Here is a 19,365-nt window from a genome sequence, read left to right as displayed (position 1 = left end):
TCCCCGTTTGCTGGCTGTTCTCTTGCCCCACAGAGCAAAACACCAGGGTGCATAGCAGCCACTGCGTATCAATGAAGACTTGAAATCCTATTACTTGTAGGGCAAGTTCCCCACATTTGGATGGTGTGTGGCTCCCCACTCTGCCCCACTAGTCTGCATCAGCAATGTTCTGTGTGGTTTTTGAGACATGTCCAAGTCATGTGTCCTGTGGAGGGCTGGAGTGATGTACGTGCTTATCCCACCGGCTGGAAAAAATGAGCCAAGACCAATATGCAAACAGGGCAAGGAACTTTGGAAAGAGACAGGCCCAAACCTCACTGCAAGGGCTGTTGCCTTTCTAAGGAGCTTTAAAGCCTGGTGTTTTTGCTGGGGAAGGAGAGGCACAGCTCAGCAGCTGACAACATGCAGGGCATTGTGAAGTAGCACCATCAGCTACTGCTCCCTCTTCTCTGTGCTTACTTTGCTCCACCCCACCCACTGGCAAATGGGTGTACCGATTTGTACAGCCTTGAGCTTTTGGTACTTGCCGCCACACTGTGTTCTGCTCCCGGAGTCAAATCCTTCCCTAGTGTAAATAAGTGAGCTCCATTTGCTTCTGTGTTACTGCGATGCAAAGCAGATGTTAGACAGCAGTGTCACCTCCGGCAATTGCCACATGATGTGTATCCTTGTAGCAAAGGCAGGGAAAGGAGCTGTAGTTGTTAGGAGTTGGTGGGAGTCGATGCAAAAAAATCCATGTACTGGAGAAATGTCAATCAGATGAAAATTAAGAGAAAATGAATCAGTAACAATCAGAACGTCAAGACTGATCACCCATCATGGTGAGACTAGGAAAGATGTTGGGGGAATATGGTAAGCATTTACTAGTTTCACTGATGATCTTGAGGACACTATACAGTCAGCCTGGATCAGATTTGCTAAAAACGTCAGAAACAAAGGAAAATCATACAGAAAAGGGCAGGCAGGGGGGCTGAATCAACTTGCCTATGAGCTGGAAAGCTCAGAGCTGCATGGAGTGAGGACAAAGGTCTACAAAAGCTCTAGAGATAGGAAATAAACAGCAGAGCTACAGATCTTAAGTTTGAGAAAACCCAAGAGCTGACAGTCAACAGCAGTCATACTGAGATCCTCGCAGGGCAATAGTGCTGTGAAGACTGTCAGCTGCTGCTCTCGGTGGTGTGCAAAAGAATTATTATGTATCTCTACTCTTGTACAGGGATTTCAATTATTCATCTAGAAATCTGATGTTTCTAGATACTTACCTAGAAATACTATACTTGAAATTCTGTTTGCCTGAGGTGCAGGGACAGGTGGGAAAGGGAGAAAGTCTCTGTAGCTTAAAAATGACAGTGAAAAGTTAGAAAGAATGAATACAAAGGACAAGAGAAATACTCCTAAAATTGGAGAAAACATAAGAGCAGGCATGAGAAAGGAGTACACTCTAGAAAGAGAAGGTGAGGAACCATCTGGGTAACAGTCCCAACAAACCAAAAAGGAGTTTTTCACATTCTTATGGTGCGGCGGTGAGAGTCACAATGGAGAAAGCTATGGCAAGACAAGAATGGTGTGCTGAGCAAGTGCACTGGGAATATGTTTAGACACATAGTGCTCCAAAAGGCAGACATCTGATTAGATAGTCAGAAGGGTTCTTAAATGCCTGCTGTGTATATATCAAGCCCCAGGCTCCCATGACTAATCAGACAAGTCACCTACTGTAGTTAACAGATTTTAAAAGCTTGCCTAGCTTCTAACCCATTTCATGTTCCTGTTTAGCAGAACACAGGGGTCTCCATGTCCCAGAGTAGGCTACCGTGCTGTTGGTAAGCTAAGGAAAGGTGGAGAAACAGAGCTTTAAACTCTGATAGCTCCATGGGAGCCTGGAGCAGCTGTCGGAACTGAACCAATGCAAGCACAAACATCCTTGCCAAGGCTACATCTTTCTGGCAAGAGATGCTGTACCATGTGCCTCCCATGCCGATAACTTCTCTGCAGGCAGCTTCCCCACAGAGCCAGTGCAGCTCAGCAGCCTCACATCCTCCTGTTTATTCCAGGTGTAGGTGCTCCTTAGCTCTGTTCACCACATAATGAAAACCTTCCATCCCTCTTCCTTCCCTGCTTCCTTCCTTCACAGAGTTACTGGCTGCTGACTGTGACTTTTGTTTTAATGGCTGCTGAGCTCCAGCATGATCAGGACATAGAATTTTGCCTTCGCATTTACTGCCAAGATTCCTAACCCAAGAAAAGGCCAAGCTGGCCATGTGAGTTGCCATCTATGGCAGAGTAACTCTTACATAAGGACACCCAAGGCCAAACACAAACCACAAGCGGGGTGAGTGGTGGGGGGTAATAGGAGAATAAAATATTATCTCAGTCTGCAGTGCTTCTGGGAACCCTAACTCTAGCTGGCAATAGAGTTGCATCATCTTCTGCCATGGGATATTATTTTGCCATCAGAAATGCTCTGCATTAAATACATGGCTTTCCTGAGAGACTTCTGTACTGACGCTGTCCATGGAAATAAGTCTTGATGTAAAGCAATTACTCATCCACTGCTAGGGCTATCAGGTGGCAGGGAGCAGCTGAACATGCCTTTCTCAACATTCACCTCATGCTTGTACATTATTCAAAGGGGAAAAAAATAGCTCCATCCTCAGGGAGGCTGAAATTGCTACTTACTTTGCTGTCCTAAGGAAAGTGAGTGCTAAAGACTACGAAGAAATAGTACAAGGCACCAGGTCAGTTGTACTGCCTAGCAGGGCCAGACATAAGAGACCCAACCGAGTCTGTCCTCTCAACGCAGGGCAGAGCAGTAAGACAGTGCCCTGCCTGATGGAAGCAGCCTAGATTTGAAAGTTACCCCTATAGGATCCTTTAGGCAGAACAGATAAAGGAATGTTTAGCCCAAGGAAAAGAGAAAAGAGAGGCTTAACAATTGCCTTGCAATATTATTTGGCCTGGGGAAAAATGTCTAGCATTTGCAGCAGAGAATCAGAAGTTAGAATCTGTGTACTTTATTTCTGATTCAGTCTAGTAACTTTTCTGTGTCTCTGTTTCCCATTCTGTCTCCCAGCTAAGTCACTTTTATAAAAGCCACTTTATTTCTACACTCAGAGAAGTGTAAATTAGTCAATCATACTGCACACTGAGGTAATCATATGAAAACAAGTTTTTGATTACCTTGCTTTTAATATTACTGGGTAGATCACAACTGTGAAACCAGGTAATATCTTGTTCTGCCTTCATGTTGGGTTTGAAATACTCCCATGTGTAGCAGAAACCAGGAAAGATATTCACAATTAAGGTCACTTCAGGTCCATCACCCATGTACCACACTACATTTTTCAGTACTTTATTCCACCTGGAAAGGTCTTTACTAATAGGGATCCCACTACAAGGAACTGTTGCAACAGCTGATTTAATAGCTCCTGTCTGTCCTTGCTGGCAGCCCTTCACGGCCGATACCTAAAAAGTGATAAATTCTACCAGAGCTCATTAGCTGCTGCCAGGCATGGACACCTTTGCTGGAGGAAGTGCCTGCAGAGAAAACATCCTCCAAAAGTCGATGTAGACAAGTCCCTCCCTGAGCTTGACAGGGTGAGAGAAATGAATGAGCTACTGACAACACTCTTTTAGGGCTATGCTGACTGAAAATTATTTCTACTTGGTCCTTAATCATGTATAATACTACATGCCTCTGTGCCCATGGAGAGCTGAGCTGAACAGGGGGTCCTCAGCAGCCCCTCGGAATGAGCACCCTGTGCTTGGACACACAGACAGCTAAGGAGCAAACTGAGCTTCTGTGAGATCTCTGAAAGTCCAGGCCTGGGAAATCTAACCCCCAACCTCTTTCCTGACACTGAGTCTTCTTCAGCCCAAAGTGTTGAAGAAACCAGTGACCTCCACCCCGTGTCCAGCACATAGAGGTGCTAGAGCACATAGAGGTTGTGTGTCTGCAGCTTCTACAAGTGACTCCCAGATCCTAGACCCTTTCTCTCATCTGTTCCTTGGGACATCTTGGGTGAGGTAGACCCCAGTGCCAAAGCTGCAATAGGAAGCCCCAGTCCCTGGAGATCTGACTTGACTGTGCTTCTTCCCAAGCTAGAGGAGCTAACCTACTTGACATTTGCAGGAATGAGGCTTTTGGAAGGAGATGCAGTGTAAGAAGAGGGCATGGGTAAGTGGCAGGGTGCAGAGGACTTACTGGCCTGCTTGGCTTTCTCTGTGTACGTGGTGGTTAGGTCTTCATCAATTGGGTGCTCCACTGGCCCCACCATGGGGATGAGATGACGTTCCGCTCGGATAGCCTTGGTGGCATGTGGCAGGAGCATCGCCTCTGGAGAAGGCTCCCGTCCTTCTGTTGATGGTGGCCGCAACTGTCCCTCGCTCTCTGAGAATGGAGTGTCTGTGCGGCTGCCAGGCAGGCAGCTAATCTCCCTCTTGGCCACCCCGCCGGAGGCGGCTACCTCAGCCACCCCCTGTGCAGCAGCCTCGGGCATGCTCTCGTAGCCGCTCTGTTCGGACAGGGACACCTCATCCTGAGGCACATCTGCCTTGCTGTTGGTGCTGTCAGGCGGGGAGCGTGGGCTCTTCTTGCGAGCCCGGCGGTGCTTCTCCTGGGCCGCGTTGTCAGCATCGCTGTCTGTCTCACCATAGTAGGCCTCACTGTCCGGCGGGGAGGTGAGGCTCTCCAGGTGCCTCTGTGACCTCCGTGGCTGCGAGGGCTGTGCAGTGGCCGGGGCTCCTGATGATTCAGAGCTGAGTAGCTGCGCCGGGGGACTGAGCGGGGATGGTGGGGAGAGCACTCGCTGCCCTGGAGAAGGGGAGCGCTGAAGCCGTGGGCCGGTCTGGTCCCCACCAACTATCCTGTGGGGAGAAGGAAAGGGGGTGAGCAAGGTCTGGTTGGTGGGGCTGAGCTGGAAGGAAACCACCACATGTGAGAGAGGGATAAGGACTGAGCCAGTGTTTCAGGTGTCTTTCAGGTGGTACAGACACCTGAAGAGCAGGCTTATCTCTGACATCAGCTACATGCGCTCATCCTGATCTTCTGCTTCACACACTTGAAAATCAGAATGCCGCAAGCGCATAAAAATCTACTGAGCCAGCTTAAGCAGCTCCCCAGGCATTTCTCCTGGGGAGGTGAATTCCTGCATAGCAAACATTCCCCAGGACAGTGGGACATACCCCTACAGCCTGCTGCTTGCCGGGCCGGGACCGGGCGGGTGGTGCTCCAGCCACCACACTGCACTCCAGGTGCTCCTGCAGCTGGGACTGCACCCTGGAGCTCTGTCAGCTCTCCAGATCCTGGCACCCCCCAAACTGCTTTAGTTCAGAGTGTGCTCCAAAGAAAGAAGCTGGTGCTGTTTGTTTGCCCTGACCTCTATGTGGGAGTAAATAGCAAATACTTAGGAGAAAAAGGCCCAAGTGTTTTTTGAGGGTGGGACTCTGCTATCCTGTGGTAGGAGTCCACCCTGATGTGTGGCCTGTTTGCTGTGGGACTGCTTCACAAGCTAGCTACCAATGCCTGGCTTTTGACAGCCGTACTTCAGTCATGCCAGCCAGCCCAATCCATGGTGGCATTCGCCTTTGGCTTAGGCATAGCAACTTCTAGCCTGTAAGTCAGCTGGAAGGATGACTAGAGTAGGGGCAGGGCAGGCTGGGGCAGTCAGCCCGATTGCTGGCTGCCAGAGGGAGGGAGAGCTGGCAATGCTGATGGGGAAAGAGCCAGCTCTGTCCTCCCTCTCCTCAGGAGTGAGTCTGGATTTCAGTGACAGCTTGACTCCAGACCTCACAGATGGGGCTGGGACCTTCTTCCTTCCCTTGCCGGAGTCACCAGGGCATGTTAGAGTTACAAAGGAGCATGCATACTGGGAAGCCAGGCAGACGGCGTTGCCTCTGTAAAGCTGGGGAATTCATGACTTGGATTCCAATTCTAAACTGTGAAAAATTTATACTCATGTCAAATAAAAACCTTTGTGGAAGCTAAGGGTGGGACAATTTCTCTGACAATTTATATTGTTAGCAATATTTGCTATTATGAACTCTCACTGGGGAACAAACTCAAAGCTCCCCAAGCGAAACAGAACAGTCCTTCCTCTTTTTTAAACACTCGGCCAGATAACTGAAAAGCATTACTGTTTGTAAGCCAGTTTCTCTTGTTCTGCACTGTCAGGTCAGAATCTCTCTCCCTCCCTCTCTTTCTCTGTTCAAACACATCCTGCACTGACAGAAATACACGTGACCTTGCACGCTCCAGACTCATCCAGCTACCTCCCCTTTCTGAACGGAACTGATTGTTTTCTCTGGGAACATAAATATGAAGTGGGAATAGAGCAATAGATAAAGCAGTATTTGATGAGTCTTCCACTACCCCAGGATGAAGCCAACTGGTTACGCTATTTCCAGACCATCCAACATTGGCTCCCAGAGGGCTGCAAGAAGCCTGCCTTTGTCACTTTGCTAATTCAAAGTGTGCTGATTTTGGCCCATTGGAATTTGCCCAGGCACCTGTTGGCTGCAGATAGGCTCCGATGGGGTGAGATAAGGCCTTGGCAAGGGACCAGGAGCTATTCTGGACACCTTGTGCAGACCTCACTCATCCCACTTAATCACAGCTAGGGTATAGGGTGAGCACATCAGATGGCACCGGCACTTTCCCTGAAGCCAAGGGGAAGATCCTACATGTTCAGGCTTTCCTCCTCTGAGCGCTGCCCACCTCTGTCCCTGCTTTACAGATGCCAGCAACCAGCGTGGCTCTCCCTCCAGCCTGCTCACACTGCTCTGTCTTTTCAGGGCTGTAGAACATCACATTTCCCTGCCCTCTTCACCAAGGTCTTATTTCCTGAGGGTGTCTTCTGTTTTGGCAGTAGTGTGGACTAGCTGGGACCTCACAGAGCTTTGCTGTCTTCATCTTTATATGATTCATTTGCAGCTTGGCCATCATTCAACGTGCACTGAGGCACTGAGTTAGCTTAGCACAGGTAGAACCAGTGATGTTACTGGGACCCTTTTTGTGCTTAAATTTGAGCCTGGTCTCCACTATTCTGCTGGACTACGGACTGCAGAGATATTTCTTCCTGTAAAAAGGGACTCAGCTACATACCTCTTATCTTTCTGGAAGTCAGTTCACACCCTGTTGGACTACAGTGGCCTGCTGTAGTAAATACTCAGGTAATCTTTTATCCAATCCAAAACAATTATCCAATATGTAGTCAAATCCATTTCTACAGAACAGTTATTTAGGCATAATGACCTGGAGTCTCTATTAATTGCTGAGATGAACTGCCCTATGGCATCTGCTTGCTTGGAGCCTAAATTGCTCATTGTCCTGAGCGTAGCCCTCACACTGCAACCATTTCCCTCCAGCCTGAGGTGCAGGGAGGTCTGGGGTCAGTTCAGCCCCAGGGCCAGGCACTCTGGAGAGCAGCACAGAGACAGTGCAAAACTTTTGGATGGCCACATGTGAGCCATGGGGAAGTCCTCCTAGTACATCTTGCAGTATGGAGAAACCAAAGGCATCCTGCCGGCCTTCTTTCTGCTAGGTATGGATAGCTGCTGCGCTGGATGAAGCTGCCCTGCTGCCTGCACTTCCACAGCACCAGCACTAAGGAGCAGGTTACCTTTTCACACGGATGTTGAGCATGCCATTGGAGGAGTCGATGATCTGCATGGCAGTAGCATGGGAGAGGCCAGCACATGACTTCCCGTTGATAGATATCAGCACATCATTTTCCCACAGGCCTCCGCGGCATGCTTTGCTTCTCTTTCGGATCTGGAAAAATGGAAGAGAGAAGCTAGGGATGAAAGCAAGAACAGCAACTACTTAGTTCAGTTTCTTGTCTCCTGCTGGCCCTTCTTTTGCTCCATGCCTGATAGAATAAAATAAGGCCTAAGACTACTGTGCTGCCAGGGTGAAGAACCAGTCCTCTTGGGTGAGCCCTGGCTGTGCCTTTCGGTCTCTGTATTCCTGTTAATTCCAAGAGCCACTCTGCTGAGCATAGGCCTGACCTGATCATCAACCCAATTCGAGTCCTTTAGTGCAGATGAAAGACTCAAGAACACCGACATGCTCTTATTCTCTCATTCTCTATCTCCTAAATTGCTTAGGGAGTCTGTGTCCCAGAGAGGGAACAGGAACTCTTTCCAGACTTCCTGTACATGACTGTGTGTCCTTCTGCAGGCCCCTACTATGCCTCCTTGGTATGATCCCTGACACTCACACAGAGCCCTGGCAGGTACCATCCTCAGGGAAGCTGACATCGGGCAGAGATGATGGCTCTGAGGCACTTCCTGCTATCAAGCATTTCTGCTCTAATGGCTTTGGCCAATGTATTTCTGGACATCTGCATCAGGCTGTATGGCATCCTGTTACACAAGCGTAAACTTGGAGTAAATCTTTAGCCTTAACAGGACCTGTGTAGGACGGGCATTGCTGGATCTGAGAATGGAGCCTGGGTCTCTAGTTACAGGCTAGTTCCTAGATCTGGCCTCTTGTGGGCATCTTACACCAAGTGTTTCCTCTCCTTTTTGTTCCATCATCCATCAGTTAAACTTCCTACTGAAAACCCCAACCCAGCCTAGCCTTCCTGTTAGGGCAAGCAAGCAAAACAAATGCCCACTCAGCCCCAAACTGCAGACCTCTCCCATATAGGCAAGCAATGGGATAGTCTTGTAGGATGGCTTACTTAGCATCCATAATGCACTCATTTTACACATAAAAGAGTAGCTGGGTCAGGCGGAATCAGGCGCAAGGTAGTATTATGCTGGACCCCTGCTGGCTCGTGTTGGGCAGGCAAGAGCAGCACTACTCCATGTACTAACCCCATGCAGCGCTACAGGATTGGGGCAGAGTGGCTTGAAAGCAGCCTGGCAGAAAAGGACCTGGGGGTGTTGGTTGACAGCCGGCTGAATATGAGCCAGCAGTGTGCCCAGGTGGCCAAGAAGGCCAACAGCATCCTAGCCTGTATCAGGAATAGTGTGGTGAGCCGGACTAGGGAAGTGATCATCCCCCTGTACTCGGCACTGGTGAGGCCCCACCTCGAGTACTGCGTTCAGTTTTGGGCCCCTCGCTACAAGAGGGACATTGAGGTGTTGGAGCGTGTCCAGAGAAGGGCTACAAAGCTGGTGAGGGGTCCGGAGGCCAAACCTTATGAAGAACGACTGAGGGAGCTGGGGTTGTTTAGCTTGGAGAAGAGGAGGCTGAGGGGAGACCTTATCACCCTCTACAACTACCTGAAAGGAGGTTGTAGAGAGATGGGGGCTGACCTCTTCTCCCTGGTGACAAGTGATAGGACGAGGGGAAACGGGTTCAAGTTACGTCAGGGGAGGTTTAGATTGGATATTAGGAAACACTTTTTCACTGAAAGGGTTATTAAACATTGGAATAGGCTGCCCAGGGAGGTGGTGGATTCACCATCCCTGGAGGTGTTTAAAAAAAGAGTAGATGGGGCACTTAGGGACATGGTTTAGAAATGGCTTTTGTCAGGGTAGGTTAAAGGTTGGACTTGATGATCTTAAAGGTCCCTTCCAACCTCAGCAATTCTATGATTCTATGATTCTATGATTCTACTCCCAGGTCAGCCTGCCAGCAGGACTGAGAGGTGTTGGGGAAGAAGATGGAAAAAGGAGGGCTATGCTCCGAGTTGTCTGTGTGTTCACTGGCACTTTATCACTCTGTAGCCTCTCCAGCTTGACCCCAAATTTTGCCTGCATGCTTAAAATAGAGACTGGCTCATCCCAGCTGCCACATCCATCAGCCTCTGTCATTTTAGTCCTTTATCTCCCTCCTTGTTAATATGAGCCTGGAATGAGAACGTGTGGGTCTGTAATGAACTACTGCTGAAGAACCACTTTTCTGCTGTTACAGTATAAATGCTGCTTCCTGATACTCCCTCAACACGCAGCTGTTAACTGAAAGAGATAGCAGACACATTTCCCAGTGCTGCCTACCGACACAGCAGCTAATGCAGAGAGTTAGGAAGTTGAAGAGAGGTTAGAAGGAGGGACTCCTTCTGGTATTCCCCAAAAGGCCAACTGATGCTCCACAGCCAAGTGCTTGGTGCTCAGCACTGGATGGAAACACACTCGCCAGTATCTCTCCCAATTATGGAGCGAGGGGACTAGGGGTTAAAGGCTGTTAGCAGGTGCTCAGAGCATTCCTCACATCCCATCGTACTCCTCCATGCTCACTGAAACCAACTGGATGTGGGCTGGTGACCACCCAGAGCAGAGCCAGTAAGCTTCCTGCAATCCTCTGGTCCCACAGTCCTGCAGGACTTTGCAGGCAAGTGTCTGGGATTCCCAGGCAGGGAGGGTCAGGCTGTGCTCACAACACTGCCTGCTGCTGCTTCAGGCATCTTTAGATCAGAGTAGGCTGGTGGGATGCAAGCTGCCCCATGCGGGCTGAGCAGTGTGAGCAGGCAATGCATTTCTTTCGTGGTTAGTAAAGATGCTGGCTCTGGCTTGGTCTGTGCTCAGATTTTACGAAGGTGGCAAAAGGCCCACACAGTAAAGCAACTATAGTTACTTCAGTGCTGTTGCAAAAGCCTGCAAACTAGCTCTATAATCAAGGAGGGGACTTCTTGTCTCCATCCCTCTTTGGGAAAACAGGACCAGGTCTCTTCCAGTGCAGGAAGAGATCTACAGAGTCTGAAAATAGCATGTAAATGTTCCTGGCTGTCAGTCTCCCACAGGTTTATAAGGCCCTCCCTGGAAGTTTACGAATCTACTTCCCAGGGCCAGAGGGAAACAAACTATTCACAGCTTCACTTTAATGACAAACCCCTACCCTACTGCATTTGCCAGGGAGGAAAGCAAAAGGGTTAAAGGCAGAAGAGGATTGTGCAGGGAGAGAAGAAAGAAAGCACTTCATACAGAAAGGACGGGACTTAATCCACGACCAGGACAGCAGGGTGCAGTGTGCAGAAGGCTGGACCTTCTGGTCTAGACAGAGACCAGCACAAGGCTGCCAGTTTTCATATGACTGCGAGCACAGTGCTGTGGAGACCTTTAATGACAACCCATAGCCTGCACATCTCAGCGAGGGCAGTACTGAGCCTTTGAGGCCCCAGGCCAGGCGGCTGCCCAGTCCGAAAGCCAGGCGTGCTGCCCACCCTGAAGGTCAGGCTGCCCTCTGGCTCAGCCACTTGCTCCCCATGTCCAAAAGATGCCCTCTCCTGGGCAGCCAGTGAGCCACATGAAGTGTCAATAACAGGGATCTTCCGCTTAGGCTGCGGACAGGTTGGAAGGTGTCACTCAGCAGCTGTTCTGAAGAGATGGGAAAGTATGGGAAAAGCGGCATTTCAAAGAGAAATCCTCTCTGCTTCCTGTAGGAGATCCCTGGAGAGCCTTCATGTGTAAGTGAGAGGCAGCACCGAGGGGCCCTGACAAGTGGTCAGGGGTAGCCCTGGCCCTGGGACATTGCGCTCTCTGACCTCCTAGCACATGCTGTGAGGACTGACCACTCCTTTTCGGGGGGGAACCCCACAAATTCTCTGAGCCTCTTCTAACTAACTGCTTGTTACACTTTCCACTCTATGCCTCAGTGGACACACCTTGGCTCACATGGGAGGAATGTCCTGTTTAGATTCCATCTGGGTTTAGAGAATCCCTATTTCAGGGCCTTACTGATTTACGCTACTGGAAATACAAATCAGTGTGGAAAACTGGAACTATAAAGTAATGAAACACATTTACTCAGGAGATTGTCCATCTCACTGCCCTCTCAGCAGGACTTCTGTTGTGACAGAAGAGCTCTTGTCAGACAGGTTTGGGTGACTGCAGCACCTAGGTACATGCACATACAGGTGCATGTTTTCTTTCATTACTTTGCCCTCTTATCATATTAGACAGGAGGGAAAGGACAGAAGCAGCTGAGGGGGGAGAAGGATGAAGGTAACAAATGAGGAGGAAAGGAAGAAGTGAAGGTGTTGAAGGGAAGGCCGGGAAGGCCAGAGCTGGGATGAGGCTTTAGCAGTACAGTACGGGTTTCCTTGTACAGCCCTGGGGAGACAAAAGGACATGTGATTATTGGACGTGTCTCAGGGGAATTCGGCCTAGCTTTCGGGAACAGAATGCAAAAGAAGAGGGGGTCAGATGCAACTTGGCAGCATCTGCCCTTCAGTAGGGACTATATTTAGATAGTGGTATGTCGGGGTGAACACACACTGGGATGCTAAGAATAGAGTAATCCTGATAGTAACTCGGTGGCTTCACATCTTGCCTGAGTACAGCCCAGGGAACCAGTCTTGAAACTTTGCAATCACCCTCCCTGCTGGCCAGCATCGCTTCTTCATAAGAAAGGAAATATGCTGTGGGTAATCAGAAGTAGTTTGCAGTGACTTTTAGGAATAAGATGCAACAGGTTCATGCCATCTTCCCCCTTGCCACCCCAAGGCACCTCCCACCTCCTCTCATTGAGAGAACTCAGTCTATAAGGTACGAAGACAAATTACATTATCAGTCTTCCCCTAATTCCCTAAAATCTTTCCAGCAGCGACCTAGCAAATTCAGGCCAATTCAGAGTTGTATATTGAATACAATTCATCTTCCCATCCAGTGCCCCTTCTGCTCTCTGACTGCATGTCATCACACAGCTGCCCCGTTCCCTCAGCAGCTACAATGGCACAGGGTCCAGCAGTCCATGGCAACGTGGCAGTCTTTAAGTTTAATTACCAGCCTTATGTGAAATGTAGTGCTGTCACAGGGTTCCCATGGAGAGGTAAGAACTGCCTTGTTGTAGTATAAGGCAGTATAAAGCATTACCAAAAGGGAGTGAACTCAGGGAGGAGCCAACCAGCATTTGGGTCTCCTCCTCCCAGAACCTCCTGCTCAGCCGAACCACAAATGCAGTAGCTGCTAGAAACAAATACCCTCCATCTCTTCTTTCTGAACATCGGTGTTGACATCATTTTGGTTACTGTAACGGTTTGTTCCTCCAAGGCCAGGGCCTAATCTTTACTTGTGCAAGGAAGGATACCCCTGTGGCTAAGGCACTGGAGTGGGATTCAGGAGACCTGGATGATTTTTTGTGTGACCTTGGAGAAACAAATCAGACTGCGAGCCATAAATGACAGTCACCTGGAAATCAGGACATTTTTCAACAGTTTTTTGCTCTGGATCTTAAATTTTCTTTGTTTCAGCTGCCCACCTGAACACAGAGATCCAGTAAGATACTTTTCCTATGCCTTCTCTATTAAGTATGTGAATAACATCACATCTTCATGGCAATGCCATATTTTTGTTGGAAGCTATTTACAGGAGAATGTTTACTCTAATCCATTATTATTAAACTAACCATTACAATTACACTTCTCTATTTAGTTCCCATAACTTCCTGACCAAACACCGTATTCCTGTTTAAGAGGTGACACTGGATGACTTGCCTCTTGGTAAACTGGGTCCGGTGTCTCTGCAGACCTACTTCACAGGTCATCCTCAGTGAAGCTTAATTAGGGAGTCTTTATAAGGAGAAAGAAGGGAGAGAACACACACTACACTTTCTGGGACGAACACAGCAAGGGAGGGTGGTGAAAGAAGGTATCTTGAGTGGCAGGACAGACTTGGGTGGCTCCTGAGCAAGGGGTTTAGAGATGAAACTTAGTATGGAAGAGGATGCTGGTGCTGGCATTAAGTGCATACAAGACTACTGTAATATGTTACAGCCTAGAGTGTACTGGTGAGGGGGATATTGCTATCCTAGTGTGGGAAACAGAACAACACCTTCGGAGCACTAGACTTAATTCTGATTTGTACCAGGGTATACGAGCTGATAAAAAAAAAAGGCAAGCAAGCAGGGGTTGTTAGTTTTCACTCTCTGTTGAAACCAAGTGCCTTAAAAAGAGCATTTTGCTGTGATAATACAAGGGGGAAGAGAAAAACAACCTCAAACAATCCACTTTCTTTGCCTAAGCAAAATGTTTAGCACAGAGCTCATTGCTAGAAGCAAGTATCTAGCCAGGGTTGGCTGCAGGTAGATAAAAAGAGGCTTTATCTCCACGGCCTTTTGTTACTTGATGGGAGATTAGCTGAAAAGTGGGTGAAGTGTAATACCAATGACAAGGAATAATGCCACGAGCACAAGAATAGATACTAAAAGTAATTGATAAGCATTTTACTCTCAATACAGTAAACAGCAGGATATCAAGGTTTTTTTATATGAAGCAAGGATTCAGAAAGAACAGATATGTTTGTCAAAAAGCAAGAGTCCAAGTGCCCACATCTAGCTGCTGGGACAAAAGGAATTGAATGTTCAGAAGATACATGTCCCTTGTAGGTCCTTTTCTAGAGGCTCAGCCTTGCTCCTTTTGACATAAAAGATTTTAGGATCAAAGTCTAAGGGAATTAGAGTTTATAAGCAAATCTAGCCACCAAAATGCCTCTTTACAGGGACAGGCACTGAACTAGGACAGGAGTGAGAGAGCCTCGAACACAAGACAGAGTCATCCAGAGACATGGCTTCAGTCCTCCAGGACAAGGTGTTCTCAACCTTAGCGCTGCATGCTGGTACTGGGCTCTAAAGGGCAGTGAAGATATGCAAGCTCTGAATAAAACCCTTGCTCAGAACAGAGAACTCTCTTCAGCTGCTACCAATTGTTGAACAATAGCAGTCTTAAGTATAATATGCCTCCACAGTACTTATGCTGAGAGAGGGCAAATTAGAAGAAGACATACCTACTATTATTTTGATAGAACGAGGATACAATCCAAGACAAAAAAACCACTTATGTTTGCAAAAAGTTATTGTACACAGCATTCATCATATTTGCAAGTGTGGGTTACTTTACCAAAACACAGCACTCACTAACCCTAAGAGTCTCTGAGCAATGCTCTGAGGAGGATAAGCACTGTTCTGCAGCAGTGAGGACAGGATCAGCCACAGGTATGGATTAGACAAGTACCCTGTTCACCTGAAGGATTCCATGGGACCTTTGTTACAGAGACCTTCCTGTGCCTCGCAGCATCTTTGTAGGCATCTTGTAGGTATGAACGTAGAGGAAAAAACAGGCTTAGCCTTCACAGATGTATTCAGTAGTAGTTATAGCAAGCAGCATGTTGAATAATGCCGGTGAATGAACCTGAGCTCTGGACCACAATTGCCTGTAGCATTAAACTGTTGAAATGATGCTTAGCACATCTTCGGTTCAGGCCAGCTAATGCTCTCCAGAACACTTCCCAGGCACGGTTTGGGAGCTAGAACAGACCACTCCCCAAGCCGCTGCCTGTGGGCAGCTTGCATGCAGTCATCTTGCTTGGGAGAATAGAAGAGGTTAAGTGCTGGGCTTCTTTCCACTCTGTAGCAGCTGGCATCAGTGCCAGAGAGTGGTCCCAGGTACATTTAATGCACTAGGTATAGATGTAGCTTGTATGGTTTCATCACAATTGCTGATAGTCATCTGTCAAGAGGTTCTCCCAGGACTCCTGTCTGCTAATGGGCAAATAGGATGTAAAGATGAAACTGCCCAGACTCTTCACCTCTGCAAGGAGGAGAGGGAAAGCTTTTCTAGCAGTGTCCTTCAAACAGAAATCTTAGACAACCTGTGGAAGCAAAACGTATAGGGCAGAAACACTGTGGTCACATGGAAGAGGAGAAACCATTCAGGACAGTAACATATGAAAGACCAGGAGCCAACATCACACTTTGTCATAGGCATGATTGCCTCATGTCCTTTGGAGGGAAGCTAGGAAGCGAAAAAAAGAATAAATACGGAGTGAAGTGGCTTGGGCAGTGAGAAAGGAATAATTTAACAAATGGTTAAAGATTATGTGAGAGTAAACATATAATATAAATCAAGATTCTAATAGAGGGAATGCATAACCACCGATCCAGTCCATCCACACAGTCTGCTCTCTATACTTGTTTCGGGAAGGATTTACTGTGGAAGGCCATTTCCCTTGCAGGGGTGAGGCACAAGGAATTGTGAACCAGATCATAATCTGATACAATCAGCAATGATGACTTGCAACCATGATAATATGCTTTTCTGTTTAGGCCACCTGCTTATCATTGTCCTGGAGGTCCTTTTCCCCCATCTCTGCTGGGAAGGAAGGGCAGAGCTCCCCTTCCAAGCTCTGCACATTGCTCGCTGCTGTCCCAGCACTGTGCAGAGCTTGCAGCTTCTCAGCCAGGGAGCAGCCCTGGAGCCCCCGACATTCTCCCTTCATGCGGTGACTGCCGGGCCCAGCTGCTCCTTGGAAAGTTCCACCAGCGTCGCAGCCTGCGCTCCCTTGCTGGCAGCCAAGGGTGGCACCTGCCTAAGTGCCGACAGGCCATAAAACATATCCAGGAGCACTCCCAAAGCTGCTTGAGGCACTCCTTCCACAGCAGTGGCAGACATACTCGGCCCTCCAAAACTAGCATTAGTGACTGCTATAGACTAGGCTGCCAGCAGAGCTTTTTTAGGTGTGACAGTAAACATTTGTGAAAACAGATAAAGAACAGCCTGCCCAACTTTCACTGTAGGAGGGGGAGGAAGAGAAGGTGCTTGCAAGTCTGGAAGCCATCAGACCTATTTGGGCTAGAGCTGGCAGCCCCCATCAGAAATAATGTTACACAAGCAAAGGTAAATGGGACAGAGCAGGCAGGCCCTGGGTCACAGGGACCAGCAGCATGGCGTACAGGCAGCAAGGATATCTGGCAGAGGAGACAGCAGAAACAGTGAATTGTCAGCAGAGAAACATACAGGAGAAAGTGGAGATATGTGCGAAAGAGGTAAAAACGAGGTTGTGATGAACTGCTCTTAAATGACAAAACAATCCTTTGTTTTAAAAGCTATACAATCCTGTGTCACTGCTTCCCCTAACACTTCCCTCCATTGCTGCAGAGTATTTGTACTCTGGAATTGTAACAGGGAACTGAAAGGAGCCCCCTGAGTTATCAGGGCCAATCCCTCGTTGTTTCAGATGCCGTATTGTTTACTCCAGTTCATAAACTGATTGCAGAAGGATTTCAGTTCTTTTTCTAGATTGGAAAGTTGTTGCTGAACCTCCCTGGTTAGTCGTTTTGCGCACATTTGATTGGTGACAGTGCTGTCCTATATTTGAACAGCGCTGCTGGTATTTGCCCAACATCTATTTGTAGACAGCAATCATATCTTTCAACCTTTTGCTAGGTGAAAGAAGCCTTCTCTCCTCTCCTTTTCTATAGCTGCTCTAAATTCATTTTTCTTCAAAGTGGCTGGCTCCATAGGTGTGGTATTTCCAGTGAATTCCCACTTGTGCATTAGACAGTAACATCAATGCCTTCCTATCTCAGTCAGATATGGCTACCTGAAGCTCATTTGTTTCTGTTTATCTTTTTTTCAGAGATGCATCATTTTACTGGCTCATCATCCTCTTGTGATGCACTAATACTCACAGGTCTTTCTCCTCTACTATCAGTACCAGCTGGAAAGCCTCCAGTTTCCCTATATTTCTTCAGTATTACTCATGCACCAGACTATACTGGAGGTACAAGTGTCTTCCTTGCTTTGTATAGTACGTAACTGGGTTTCCCTTTTCATGGAATAAATCTTGTTTTGTAGCAGGATCCCTAAAGGCAGCTTTGCATGCACTTGCACCACCTTAAAGCTGCCCTCTTCATCTTTGTAAAAATTATTTCCCTAATATAGTTCCATGTTATGATTCTACTTTGGTTGATTATGGGCTTAATGCTTATGTCCTATCTTATGACTTTTCTCAGACTAGCTATTTTACATTTTGTTTAGTTTCAAGCACATTTGATGCACACATACTTATTGCAAAGAAATCCTCTAGGAACCTGATGGTATTGTTCACCCATACTCTCTTTTTAGAATGAGCGCACCTTCTCATCACTTACAGCTTCTCCTTGCAAGGAATGTTGTATATGTCAGGACCATGTACTTTTCCCTCAGCCTTTCTAAAATAAAAATCTTGCCATCTATGTATCCTTTTTGTTTCTTGCTTTTATGCTTTCTTGCATTCTTTCCTGATGACTGTTTCTGGCCAAAGATCAGTTGTGTTGTGTTGTGTTGCTGTGTGCACCACAGCTACCAAGCTATACCAAACCAGCTTTATTTTGGTAAGGGGTAGTGTAAAATCCCACTATACTTTATCTGCTTCTTTAAGAGTTAAAAGATTCATTAGGAATCACAGTAAGCCAAATATGAATGCACAGTAGTTCAACTGATTTCACTTGAAAGGATATTTCTGTAACTAAGAACAAAATGGAGATTTTCCTTTCCTTTTGGGGTTCTTTAGTCTTTATTTTCCCCTTTGTTTTTTTTTTCTCTAGTTCTCCATATTCCAGTCCTTCCTGATTTCTGCAGAATTATTCATGTCCTCTGTTGATGTTTGATCCTGCTATGTATCTGCCAGCTGAACATATCAATATCTGCTGTTCTTTCAGCTTACTCATTACTGAGTTGATGTTTTAATACATCCCTAATTTAAAAATCATCTATTCTTTCTCAGTGAGGGCTCCCAAGTCACTAATAAATTTTCTTTTGCTTCTTCTTTTGTTTCACCCTCCACTCTTACAGTATCTGTTTTTATGAGACTGAATTTTTACAGTACTCCTTTCATATACACGTCAGTATGGTATCCCTCATATACACCAGACATATAGCACCCAGACACTGCAAATGATTGTTTGGGTGGAACAAAATAGTCAGTATGTGCTCTTGTAGGCGAGTTTAAGATGAAAGGAATAGATATTTGCAGTTACAGATCTGGAACCATAGAGTCAGTTGGTGTTAATACTATTTCAGTCTTGCTTATGTTATTTAAATTTGAGCTTTTTCCTCAATATCCACTGGACACTGCTGGAAGAAGCAATGTGTGTTTCCCTGATCCTGAGGCAGGCAGAGCTGGTTTGGCTCCATAAGGTTACTTGAACACGAGGCTAGTTATGTATGACCCAAGACACAAGGTATATAATTCCAGCATTTTGCTCTAGGTGTGTCCCTGAACCCATAACCCACAGGGAGTCAGATGGCACAGAAGCTCTGTGGCAACTGGATCCAGCATGTGAAGATTCAGCTGCTTTTCTAGCCCTTTGTGTTGGCTGGACCGAGGTTTAGAATTAATCCCTTGCTCGGTCAAATGGTTTAAACAACAGCTATGTATCCTTTCAGTCTGTAGAAAAATGGGTTCACACCCCACTTCCAACATGTTCGTTTATTTAATTGCAGCCAGTTGAATACTTAGTGCTAGAAAAGACGGTTTAAAATGCACATGCTCACTGTACATTCTAAGTTAGCTGCAACCTGAAAAAAGCCAATAATTTAAGCTATCATTGTGAACAGCTTAGAACAATCTAGTAGAGGCCCACCAATGTATTTGAAGAGTACAGAGAATAATGCTGGAAACATTCTAATATCATTAATTACCATCTTGTCTCAAAAAAAAATA

General features: G+C 47.0%; 1 protein-coding gene across 1 annotated transcript in view; it reads right to left on the bottom strand.

Annotated features, from left to right (window-relative positions):
- SYNPO2L (synaptopodin 2 like) overlaps window positions 1-19,365 on the bottom strand; it is a 40,775-nt gene that overhangs the window by 17,804 nt on the left and 3,606 nt on the right. The window contains exons 2-3 of the mRNA XM_074593160.1: window positions 7,617-7,768; window positions 4,202-4,863 (exon numbers count right to left, since the gene is read on the bottom strand). Of these exons, the coding sequence (XP_074449261.1) occupies window positions 4,202-4,863; window positions 7,617-7,768 (814 nt within the window). The remainder of the gene's footprint in view (window positions 1-4,201; window positions 4,864-7,616; window positions 7,769-19,365) is intronic.

Source organism: Larus michahellis, chromosome 6, assembly GCF_964199755.1.
Source record: "Larus michahellis chromosome 6, bLarMic1.1, whole genome shotgun sequence".
NCBI lineage: Eukaryota > Metazoa > Chordata > Aves > Charadriiformes > Laridae > Larus > Larus michahellis.
This window is presented reverse-complemented; position numbering and strand designations above follow the sequence as displayed.